General features: G+C 38.6%; 3 protein-coding genes across 3 annotated transcripts; 1 reads left to right on the top strand and 2 right to left on the bottom strand.

Moving 5' to 3' along the window:
* Nucleotides 1–189: 189 nt before the first annotated feature.
* LOC116164197 (farnesol dehydrogenase-like) lies at nucleotides 190–1245 on the bottom strand. Its single transcript, XM_031478336.1, has 4 exons — nucleotides 1069–1245; nucleotides 559–1017; nucleotides 366–509; nucleotides 190–313 (listed from the first exon to the last, which is right to left on the bottom strand). Exons 1-4 carry the CDS (start codon nucleotides 1165–1167, stop codon nucleotides 272–274), a joined length of 744 nt encoding a protein of 247 aa, XP_031334196.1. The 5' UTR covers nucleotides 1168–1245; the 3' UTR covers nucleotides 190–271.
* A 4191-nt stretch (nucleotides 1246–5436) lies between these two features.
* Nucleotides 5437–6525, top strand: LOC116164848 (farnesol dehydrogenase-like). Its single transcript, XM_031479076.1, has 4 exons — nucleotides 5437–5717; nucleotides 5764–6225; nucleotides 6275–6424; nucleotides 6473–6525. The coding sequence occupies exons 1-4, from the start codon at nucleotides 5622–5624 to the stop codon at nucleotides 6503–6505; spliced, it is 741 nt and encodes a 246-aa protein (XP_031334936.1). The 5' UTR covers nucleotides 5437–5621; the 3' UTR covers nucleotides 6506–6525.
* A 3881-nt stretch (nucleotides 6526–10406) lies between these two features.
* LOC116165177 (farnesol dehydrogenase-like) lies at nucleotides 10407–11329 on the bottom strand. Its single transcript, XM_031479488.1, has 3 exons — nucleotides 11234–11329; nucleotides 10729–11190; nucleotides 10407–10682 (listed from the first exon to the last, which is right to left on the bottom strand). The coding sequence occupies exons 1-3, from the start codon at nucleotides 11327–11329 to the stop codon at nucleotides 10497–10499; spliced, it is 744 nt and encodes a 247-aa protein (XP_031335348.1). The 3' UTR covers nucleotides 10407–10496.
* Nucleotides 11330–12184: the final 855 nt, after the last annotated feature.

Here is a 12184-nt window from a genome sequence, read left to right as displayed (position 1 = left end):
AAGTAACACGTCAAAAATGGATTGTCCATGTGCAACGCTATTTTCATATTTGTGGCCGGATTTTTACGATTTTATCAGAAGTTGCATCTTATAAATGGGAAATGAATGCAAGTGGAAATGCGCTTTATGTAAATCGTTTACGATTACTTTTTAACTTGTTGTTATTGGTGTGGATCATACTGGACATTCTGGTGAGTTACTTTTGTTTAATTATGTGATTGTAACAACAGTTACAGACAGTAATTATTAATAATTTGTATGCGGGTGGCGGTTAGAAGGGCTGGTTTACTGGTCGGACGAAAATGTCGTGAATCTAAAAGTTTTCAGATGCAATCAACTTAGAAACAATTTCCATACGTAGGTACCTGCACGTGGGGAGGTCGAGACAGAATAAAAATTACCGTGTCGACGACGTCTTCAGCTTTTAACGTCGTCATTTTCTCGACCATACCCTTCAGTTCGACGGTGTTGTCATAGACCTCTGTATCGACCACTCCAGGGCTGACGCTCTGAAACGTTTTATTGAGCTTCGGGCGGTTAATTCTAGATTAAACTTACGGAGATTTTGATTTGGCTCCCCATGGCGTTCAGTTCCCGTCGCAGCGTTTCGGTCAATACCGTTACGGCATGTTTGCTTGCGGAGTAAACGTTTACATTGTTCAAAATTACGTGGCCCCCCACGCTATTTATATGGACTATATGGCCATCGTCAATGCCATGCGCTCTCATCATTTTTACGGCATCCTTGGTCATCATGCATACACTGAGAGTGTTAAGCTCGAACACCTCGCGAAGTACGCTCGAGTCTGTGTCGATCAACCCTCCCTCCTTTACATTGCCCGCATTGTTAACCAAAATATGGACCGGCCCTAAATTTGCTTCAATCCAGCGGTAGGCATTCAGCACATCTTCCTCTTTGGTGACGTCCGCAGTGATATGGTGAAATTCGCCCTTTTTCCCGTTCAAATACGCGGCAAGTTCCCGCCCTCGTTCTTCGCGTCTTGCAAGCCCAACGACCTTGTAAACCAAAACCACCATAACTAGAAAAACCTTAGCGCATCTACTTACTTTAACACCAGCCTCTACAAGCCGAACTGCAATTGCTCTCCCGATACCCGACGACGTTCCAGTTACAATCGCTATTTTTCCTTCCCACTTTTCCATCATGAAGCATTGGCAGAGTAACCGTGACTAGAATCATTTGCTACATCGAGGTCATAACATTGGTATTTGTTGTTTTACTATTGTTTTATGTATGTCCGATTCCGTTCGCATAGCTGTGAATGGATCCAGTGGCGTAACTTTATTTTAAGAGACCGGTTCACTAGAAATACACCCCAGAAGACTCGAATTTTTTTAACAATGATAGAACCCTCGATAGAACCCCATATAGAACTTCTGACCTTGTAAAAAAACTGGTCATTTTACCACAGGGTAACAATTCTCTCTTGAATTTGTTTGTTATTTGCTTTTTCACTTTAAATGTTGTCTTCATTTTGATTTGTTTAAGATTGGCAGGTTGTTAATGTTCCTTCAATCTTTTCGTTTCATTACAGCAACTTCAATTCTTTGTGCATGAACCTGCCTTTTTTGAATGTCTTTAACTGTTTCGTCCGTGTAGAGGTGCTGGGGTGTTAAAATTATTTAGTGGCATTCATCTCGAAATACAACTTCAGTCTTAAGGTACGGTTTCTTCTTTTTCTGGTTTTCTTGGCGACCGTCACCGGCGGCCGCCGACGGCTCCATCGAAATCGTACCTTAAAATTACCGTATCCAGGACCTTCAGATGCCTTCTAGACTGGAGAAGGTCCCGTTAATTAACAAAGTATTTCATGTACTTTATATAAGAGACTTCGGAATATTATTTTTCGCAAATGAAAAAGGAGCGGAGTTGCTTTTAAATTTATTTGAACTGGTTACTTTTGAGTGTATTAGATTAAAGTCAGATGAACAGTTAACTGTGGTTAAATCGAACGAAATGCGTGTTCATTATTCACTAATGGAGTATGTATACACAAAATAGACAATCTGTAAATGTCCAAATTTGGTCTGTATTAACGTCAGTAATAAGTGAATACAATAAAAATAACTTTTTAAAATACTAAATAATCGGAAAAAAATTGTGCACTGTGCAGTACGTATATACCTAGGTACATAGTAAGGTACACTGTAAAAGAAAGCATATGCCTTCCCCTTCGTAAATAAAACATTAGTCAGAGTTTGCATTACGCCTTTTCCCGAACGTTTTATCTCTTCCTTTAGTAACGCAAAATATGTAAATAATTCAATTTTTTAAAGAATTCTTTATATACCAATTAAATTTTTTGTACATTTTTGCCGGGACACTTTTAAGTCGGGTCCCTTTGAGGCATTGTAGTTACGCCACTGACTGGATGCTACCTACGTCGGTTTTGCAATGCATAATGTGGAATATTAAATGGGATTCATAGTGCGGTCTAAGTTTAAACTTATTGGTGACACAGATTTCTCTTTTAGAAAGTAGAATTTACACTCAATATCAAAAATTAAACAAAGGCCGAGTAACTTTGTCGCATTTTCCATGAATTAATCAGAACTTCCCGAAAGGTCATGTGTATAAAGAAAATAAGATATGGAATAAATATTCTTATACACAAGAAATTCACCATTGCCCAGTCTGATGTTTAAAATATGCGATATGTTAGTCTTTACTACACGAATCTTTGGTTAACATTTCAAAAACATATCTGTATAAATAAGATAGTCGACATTGCGCAGTACGCACGTCACATTTTTACAATATGCGATATACTTGTTTAGACTAGAAGGTTACAATATCAAAGAAATATCTCCATAAATAAGCAAGTTAATAGGTATTGCGTAGTTTGCGCATGCGCACATCTGATTTTTGCAATATACAATATGTTTGTTTTTACTACAAGCATATGTTTCGAAGAAATATCTCCATGAATTAGAAAATTAACATTGCGCAGACTGAGCATGCGCACATTAATCGTTAAGATTTGTTTGGTTGAGATGCCAGACCTATTATAGCTACCGAATGTAAATACTTAGAACGAACTAAACATCTTGAAAACTGTAGAAATAGTTACGGCCTCGGACGAACGGACGGAGAAACTGGCCATAGCGCCTTCCTGCATGAGTTGGAAAATGCGCTAAAAATGAGGCAAGAGTTTGGAACAGGAAGAGTTGAAAAAATTTACACAAAATGAATAGGATCGAACCCATGCTCTAACGTACTGAAATTCCGACGACCAACGTTTTAATGAAATTAAACTGTCTCTTCGTATTTCATTTTGAAAGAAGCACCCGATTTTTGAAGAATATGAAAATATTGAAAAATTAATTTCGGTTATAGTAAACAAAATGCGCAAAAAGGCAATGTGCACGTAACTACTCGTCCCCCACTAAAAAAAATTGATTAGAACATACACCCCCACCCCCCGGCCCCTGTACGAAACACCAATTAACCACCAACCCCCTCAAATCTCCAGGCACATAACAATCATCAACATTCATCCTGATTTTTTCAATTGCTTCACTGTAAATACAAAACCAAGTACCTATAGCTCAACCCTACTCGTACATACCATGGCTGTTCTGCGGAAGATGAAAATCCCCATGAAAAGAAAAAGCCCACCCCGAAGCTGATAGACAAAAGACTGCTTCTGAAACCCACCCCATAGTAAAGAAAGTAAGAAAAGAAAGAGGGCGAAGAGCTCGGATGGCGGAGAGCGAAACGTACGCCCGAAATGAAAATAAAGAAGTAGATTTAAGTTCCTAATACCCTATCAGTTTCAGTCAACCTCCTTAAAAAAATACTAACTAAAAAAATACCATAAACGATTATCGTCCTTAGGTGCCAAAACAGAATATGGTTTTCAATCTTTTTCACGCCAAGTAGCCTTCAAAACGGTACCATTGGGAACCTAGAAAATTTTCTAATGATAATAAAAGGTCTGATGAATTTGGGAGCAAGTTTGGCTGCGAAGTACCTGGCTGCATCAGATAAAACATAATTCTTCTTATATATGTGATCGTATTCGCGTTATTTTCATCAGACTTTCTTTGTAAGCTTTTTGAAGATTCAGTTTGAGCTGGTCGTAGACTTCGTATAATATAATCTTTGACCTTTTACCAGTGACTGACAGATAATAAAATTATGATAAAATTAATAATGTTGCATTTTTTTTGTAAATTGCCACACAATGTTACCAAGGCATATGTGATTAAAAAACAACCTAATGAAAAATTGCATCAGAATTCAAACCAGCCCAGTCCAGGAATATACAGGGTGCCCATTATCCATGGAATATAGTTAATATCTCTGTAAATATCGAATATATTCAAATTTTTTTATATAAAAGTTGTTTAACATTTTATTTCCCATAATAAGCCAACATTCAGTTGTTTTTATTTCAGAAAACAAATGAGTAACGAAAAACAATTGAAATTTTTTAAATTGCAGCGCACCCTAAAACCCAATATACCGCCCTTAGTACGTAGAAGATAGTTTGTACAGCAGAAAGTAATAATAATAACAATTTATTAATGAATAAAATCCCTAAAACACACCCCGAAGCTGATAGGCGATAGAGTTTTGAAAACTACTCCATAGTAAAGAAAGTAAAAAAAGAAGGAAAGTGAAGAGCTCAGATGGAGGAGCTAAACGTACGTCCGAACTGAAAATAAAGAAGTGGATTTAAGTTCCCAATGTAGACCTGTCCTATTAATTCCAACCAACCACCCTAAAAACAAGAAAGTCTGAACTCAAATCAGAATATGGTTTCAAATATTTTGCATGCTAAGTACCATTTAAAACGGTACCATTGCGATCCTTAAGTTCATAAACCCACCTAGAAAATTCCTCATTTATAATAAAAGGTCCGATAAATTTGGGTGCAAGTTTGGCTGCGAAGTACCTAGCTGCATCAGATAAAAAATAATTCCTCTTACACACCGGATCGTTCGCTTTATATTCATCAGACCTTCTTCGTAAGTGGTGTAATCTTTTTGAAGTTTTAGTTTGAGCTGATTAATGAAATAAGGCGTCATCCCTCCGAATAGCACGTGACATTAGCTAGATATTGCGTTGGTTATCCTGTACGTAATATCTGAGCAAGTTCTTGAGTACTCGGTTGACTCGTTTCGTAGGATTAGCCTGTGGATAATAGAAGTATAGGATATAATCTGGAGGGGTGTTCCAAAAAATAAGAAAATGTCTCGCTCTACATGCTCCAGTATTTCCACCTGCAATCATAATTTGACAACCCTTTTAATCTTTAATGACTCAAGCATTTGATACTCAATATAGTAACTTAGGTATATTAATCATAGAGTATTGTTTTCTTAGTTTTACAAAAAGCAAGTGGCGCCCTATTTAAATTACATTATTCAGGTTTCACCTATTTTCCACAGCCGATTGTAATTTCCCACGCCCTGTGTAGCCGCAAATAAAAGCTACCAGTAGTCAAAGGTTAATCAGGTTTTAGTTGATTGACAACTAGGAAAGTACAACGTGTAGGCGTGTCAAAGAGGTCCTTGAGGCATATCTATCACCTGATAATATGTAATCGCCTCCAACATGCACATGAGTATTCATTACATATCGGCTTAGCAACATGAACAGGTGGGAAGGTAAGGTGGCCATCGTGACCGGTACCACTTCGGGAATCGGATCCGTAATTGCTGAACAATTGGTGGATGCTGGGCTGATAGTAGGTGCCTTCTTATGGTATACAATAAGCTCATTAAGCTTTTCAGGTTGTAGGGCTTGCCAGGCGTAAAGATAGAGGAGAGGAATTGGCCCGGGCTCTAGAAGGAAGAAAGGGAAGGTACTACCATTTAACAGCCGACGTTGCCAAGGAGGAGGATGTACTAAACGCTTATAAATGGATTGGGGAGAATTTGGGTCCCGTCCATGTTCTGGTGAATAATGCGGGAGTATTGAGGAATACAAGTCTGTGTGACGGAAACACGACCGATTGGAAGGCTATGCTCGATCTCAACGTTGTGGGACTATGCATGATGACCAGGGAAGCAGTGAGATGTATGAAGGCTAACAACGTCGATGGTCACATAGTGCATGTTAATAGCCTCGCCGGCCACATGGTTCCAGTACCGACAGCGGCCCACGTATACACAGCCAGCAAGCACGGCGTAACTGCGCTGACAGAGGCTTTAAGGCAGGAACTGATCGCATGTGGAAGCCGGATAAAAATTTCGGTAAAGTTTTCGAATAGTTTTGACTGAAATTTCGCTATTCTTACTGTAGAGCGTTAGCCCTGGGCTTGTCGAATCTGAGATATTTACACAAGGAGAAAATCCGGCGCCTTTAGAAGCCCTGGAAAACAGACCGATGTTAAAGGCGAAAGATGTTGCAGATGTGGTTTGTTACATCATTTCGACACCGCCACACGTTCAGGTAACCGATTTAAAGGTACTTTTATCCATGAAATCGTTCTAATTTTAGGTTCACGATATCCTGTTGAGAGCATGTTATTAAAGTTAACTGCAATACATAAACTGTACTTTTAATTAACTTACCTTGGCGAAGAATTATATTTCTTTTAAAAAGAGCAGCCCTCCTTTTTGCGAATACAAAATTTGGAAGCTTCAGTACACGACCAACTGTAGAAGTCATTTCCGGTTGTGATTTTATCGTTTCCGACTTTATGCATTTCATTATGGGTGAAAGATGCATCTGATACCCCACTAGAAATTTTACCGCGAGTTTTACCAATCCAATTGCACAAGGACTAGGGTTCATAAGTGATTGAGCGCCATTTTTTTCACTGGTAGCGAAAAAGAGAAAGCAGTGTCGAGTGCGGCAGAATAATTGTGGCAGGCAGTGCACGTATTCGCATATATAGGTAAATGTATCATTTATTTCCCTTTGTAATTACTGTAATTAGCTTAGGATGTAGGGCAATTGTTTTGTATTACTTGCTTGCCGATTTAGTAGTGTGTTTGTTTCCCTTCTAAATTTGAATTTGCAAGGCCTTAGAAAACATTGCGCAAAATTTATAAAATAAGTAAACGACCATACGTAATGCTTTCTCACGTACCGAGTTTATTGAGAGTATCGCTTCAAGTACGTTTATAAAAATCGTGAGGCAGGAAAATTTTTTTAGATTAATTAATTTGTATCCTGTGTTGCCGTCTGGCTTAGACTTATCATGTGTTAGCGGAAGGTTGAAGATCAGTACAATCAATGTAGGGCATATTCAGATAGTTTAAAGTGGAATGTTCAATAGGCGTGGGTGGCTTGCGTTCGAGATTAATATACAGGGTGTTTACATAATTTAAGGTATCTGGGAGAGTTTGTGCACGTAGTTAGAGCAGCTATGTAACTTTTCACACTTTTTAATTCAATTATTATTTTTGTGATCAGCTTGTGTGATGAGTATATTTTAACAATTCGCAGGAAGGTGACTTTTTAATTCAATTATGATTTTTGTTATCAGCTTGTGCGATGGGTCGGTGATTTTTGTTTGTTTTATGTCGGGGCGCAAAATATTTATTGAGTTTGTTCTTGTATTGCCATAAGCTTTTATAAATTAGTAATTACTGATGAATTTGTTGAAAGATAGCATAATTTTAGAGTTTTAGAACACAAAATAGAAGAGGTAAACCGCAGGCCTCCTGGATATGGATGCCCTAAAGCGATTTCAGAACTCACTGAGCAAGCGAATAAGAATTATTCCCCCAAATTAGGTAGGGAACTAAGTGCCTTCGCTTGGGACGAAATTTTAATGTTATATAACCTTCCCTCTCCTCCTTCCTCTACAGACTATGCTAATAAAGTGCGGTTAAACAAATTGAGCGTCATAGTTGGCGGTGATAAGGTGTTTATCGTTAACGAACCTCAATACACTTGTGTCACTTGTCAGACGAACTTGTCAATTTATTAACGAGCTCCTAGCGAATTTATAATTTTGCAGTGTCTGCCCGTCTGTCTGTCTGTCTGTCCGTCTGTCCGTCCGTTAGCACGATATCTCGATATCGAATGTACCGATTACGATAAAATTTTGCATGTGGATTCTTTATCAAATTTCTAGATCGGAGTTCGTGAATTGGCAATGTAGCCCAAAAAATAAGGAAGGCCCTTTTGACATCTCCGTGAATTATGAACCGAATTGCATGAAATTCAATATGCGTATAGCTTTCGCCATATAAAACGCAATTCCAAAAATTGAGCCTAATCAATCAACATTCACAGTGCCCTTTTCGCATTCGACCATTTATAAACCGAATTGCAAACTTTTTTATTTATGATGGTATTTAAGTGAAATTTGATACATAGCCACTTGGCATAAAAGCAAATTTAAAGCCAGTTTCAAAATTATGTTTTGCGCATGCGCAGTGCCAACGTTCTTATTTATGAAGGGATTTAAATGAAATTTCATACATATACACTTTAAATAAAAGCAAAACTAGCATCAGGTTTAAAATTTGGTTTTGCACATGCTATAGCCATACCCAGGAGCTCGTTTTCTGTATTTGTTTAGATTATTTATTTATCTCTAACTAAAGGTAAGTACACACCTACAGTAATACTGTAATACATATTATTTATAAAGCACTTAATGTGCATCCACAAATAAACGCTTACAAAATGTCTCAAATTTGTGTCGATTTCGCCCTCATTTGCTTTTCACGCACTTTTCTATTTCAGGTTACTACTTCGCCACTCCGTATAGTACCTATCGATTCTTTAACATTAAAATTTGTCCTTTTCATACCTTCGACTATCACATCGTTTTCTGTAGAGCTTTTATATTGCCACCCAAAGACACCTGTTTAACTAGCTCAATTAAATAGAGGCGCTCACAAAAAACAATTAACGTAACTTGGGTTTATCCAAATACAAAACTTTTTAACAAACACACAAATTTATTCAAAAACCACATTTTCCACGCGACTGCGTACGCTCGATATTGAAAGATATATGATAGCAGAGTGCGACATGAATGAAAAAAGAAGTTAAGAAAATCCTTTAATCCCATCGGACCCAGTTATGAATTTAAACAATCCGGAGACACACAGAGGCACGTACTAATAATTTCATCCAAATCCATTCAGCCGTTTAAGAGTTCAATCACAAACACACGTCAGAAGAATTGTATATAGGGAGATCGCTGTAAGAATAATTGGCAGTCATCAGGGCCAGAAACAAATACCACGCGATGAGCGCTCGATCCAAACAAGTTAAATAAAGTCTTAATTACCATACAAAAATTCAGTCTTTTACTGCAATTCCCAGGCCAAATGTGTACAAAAAACACAAACACTAAACTGAAACTTCACTTCGTTATTAGGTAACATACTTTTTCCCGAATAAGTGCCAAAAAACTTCTCAACTCGGACTCGATTATTCAATTCTACAGGACGTAGATAGGTACTTAAAATTCACTAATTAACTTTCTTCAATATCCGGAAACTAATTGACTTCATGGCACTTCAGACAAAACGTCCAAAACAAAGCGGCAACGGCGAAAGAGCGAAATGCCAAAGGCGACAGGCCACGTTACACCTCTTCCTCTTCCATTTTACATATTTCCCTCTATTTTCCACTTCTTTATTTTCTTGTTAAAGTACGCGACACTCGCGCACCTACGACAATATCTGTTTACAAAATTAATTAATTGCGGAAACGATTCTTACACCCCTTTCGCGTTTTTTTGCGAATCCCTCATACCTCTTCCACACTTTCCTTAAACCCTTTCTTTACGCTTTTGTCATTGCGCGTCTGCTTCATGTCTACGTCATGACTCTTCTACGCTTCTCTATTTTACGCTCTATTCTTTGAACCAATCTCCCTCCTCACTTTTTTAAAAATAAAAATAATTTTTTCTAATCAGTTATTGTCTCTTCTGACAAAACTTCTTCGACTAATTATGTTTAATGGGATCCATTAGCAACCCTGTATACATTAATACAAAGATTCAACTTCTGTATGTTTTGATACTACGTATTTTGGAATGAAAATTATTTTTTACTGAACGCTTACCACCTCCAAGAGGCGTCTTCTGTGGGCGCACAGAAATTTTCATTTCTTTAGTTTCAAGCGACCCATATAACAGGTGGTCGCTTAGCGGTGTTATTTTCAAAATTAATTTTGTTCAACATAGGAAAATATACACATATACCGCTTCATAGCGAACGTGAACATAAGTATGTCGGGAAATACTGTTAATTTACCTAAGATTTTACCTGCGTTATTTTATGTGAAAATTCTAGTAAGAAGCCTCGCGTCGTTAAGAAGCGGTAATTGAAATGAGATAGGTGACAAAGTGTGAGTTACCTGCATGCTATAATTTTATAAAACGAAAGTGGCATAACTCATTGTACAGCGCCTTGTGCGATAAATAAAATGTTGTAAGTATACAGCGGAAATTGGCATTTTATTTCTGTGCATAATCACGATCTCGAATTACTTTCGCGAAAGTTATTCAGTGAAATACCGTGTTTCGAACGTAGACGATGTACAACGTTTATTTAAATAGGGGATGAATTATAATATCGTGAACCTGCACATGAGGAGGGGTGGGCAGAATGTACATAACTGCGTCGGCTATATCCGTAGAGTCCAAGTACGGCATTTTGCTCAACACTTTCTCATCTTCGACCAAATTGGATGCTTTTCTAAACTCTGTTAGGACAGTCGATGGGCTTACGCTCTGAAACATGTTATTGTGCCAAGGGAAAGCCGCCGAAAGTACTCACAGAAACTTTTATTTTGCTTCCAATGGCGTTCAATTCCAATCTAAGGGTCTCGGTGAGCGCCGTAACAGCAAACTTTGAAGCGGGGTAGACGTTCGTCACGACCACGGTTGGAATTTGGTGCCCAGCAATGCTGTTCAGATGAACAATATGGCCGTCAATTTTGCATTCCCTCATATTCTTAATTGCCTCCCTCGTAGCGATGCACAACCCCATGACGTTTGTGTCGAAGGTTTCTCTCCAGAGCTTCGTGTTACCATCGGTCAGATTCGTATTCCTTTTGAAACCGGCGTTATTGATGAGTATGCTTATGGGACCGATTTTTTTCTTAATACACTCGAAACTGCTCAAAATATCCTCCTCCTTACTTACATCTGCCTTCATCGCGTAAACGTTGCAGCCTTTTTCGCCTAAGCTCTTGGTGAGCTCGTCGATTTTCTCCTTACGCCGAGCCAAACCGACGACCTAATGATTAATATAAAGTGCTCGATTGTCAGAAACGTCATACTTTGACTCCCTTTTCGGCAAGTGCCTTGACAATCGCCGCGCCAATTCCGGCACTCGCCCCCGTTACAACGGCAACCTTTCCAATCCACCGGTCCATGGATAAGACCATCTTTCTATGAACAACTAATTGTAAAGGGCAAGTCCGTACGTAACGTTATTGATTTTTTGATGACACTATTCAGATTATTAACTGTCATCATGGGAGATGAAGTGAAAAGCGAGTATTGCAGGCTATTTCCCCAAGAGGGTGGAGCATATCTTAGGATTTTTGGGGTTGTCCAAACTTCCATGTTCATATTCCGTTATTTTTACCCTGCGGTGCTACGCTCTCCACCATAAAGCGCGCATCCCTCAGAAGATTACCACATCCTCTTCTACTAAGAAGTACGACAACGAACGCAGTACCGAGGGGCCTGGGGAATATGGAATATCTACCCTCCACCTACACAGCAGTACCCTCAACAAAGAAGGACTCGATAATTTCTTCTCTATCTCCCTTAGCACCCTCATGGTAACCTTTGTAAAAAGGTAATGCTGCACTCCCCACCATAAAGCGTTCTTCTCTTAAAGCTCATAATAGTTTTTGGGGAGATTGCCAAATCTTCTACTGAGAAGTACGACAGGAACGAAGTACCGGGTATGGTATACCACAGCCACACAGCAGCACCCTCAACAAAGAAATACTCGAACATTTCTTCTCCATTTTCTTCATGATGACATTTTGAAAAGGAAATCAAGTCTTAATGTGCCGAATAGCACATAAAAACGGAATGATTACCATATTGTTAGTTGAAATGCTCCACCCTGTATATATACCCTGTATATAATTTTTGAGATCTGGCAACCTGCGCGACTTTTAGAAGGGGAAAGTTACCTGCGCCGGTCGTCTCGAAATAACGAAAACTTCTTACGTTGCGGCCATCTTTGTTTAAGATGTCGTCGAGAGACCATC

The sequence above is a fragment of the Photinus pyralis genome, unplaced genomic scaffold (genome assembly GCF_008802855.1).
Source record: "Photinus pyralis isolate 1611_PpyrPB1 unplaced genomic scaffold, Ppyr1.3 Ppyr1.4_LG2, whole genome shotgun sequence".
Classification (NCBI taxonomy): Eukaryota; Metazoa; Arthropoda; class Insecta; order Coleoptera; family Lampyridae; genus Photinus; species Photinus pyralis.
Note: the sequence above shows the minus strand (reverse complement) of the source record. Positions and strands in the feature narration are given on the sequence as shown.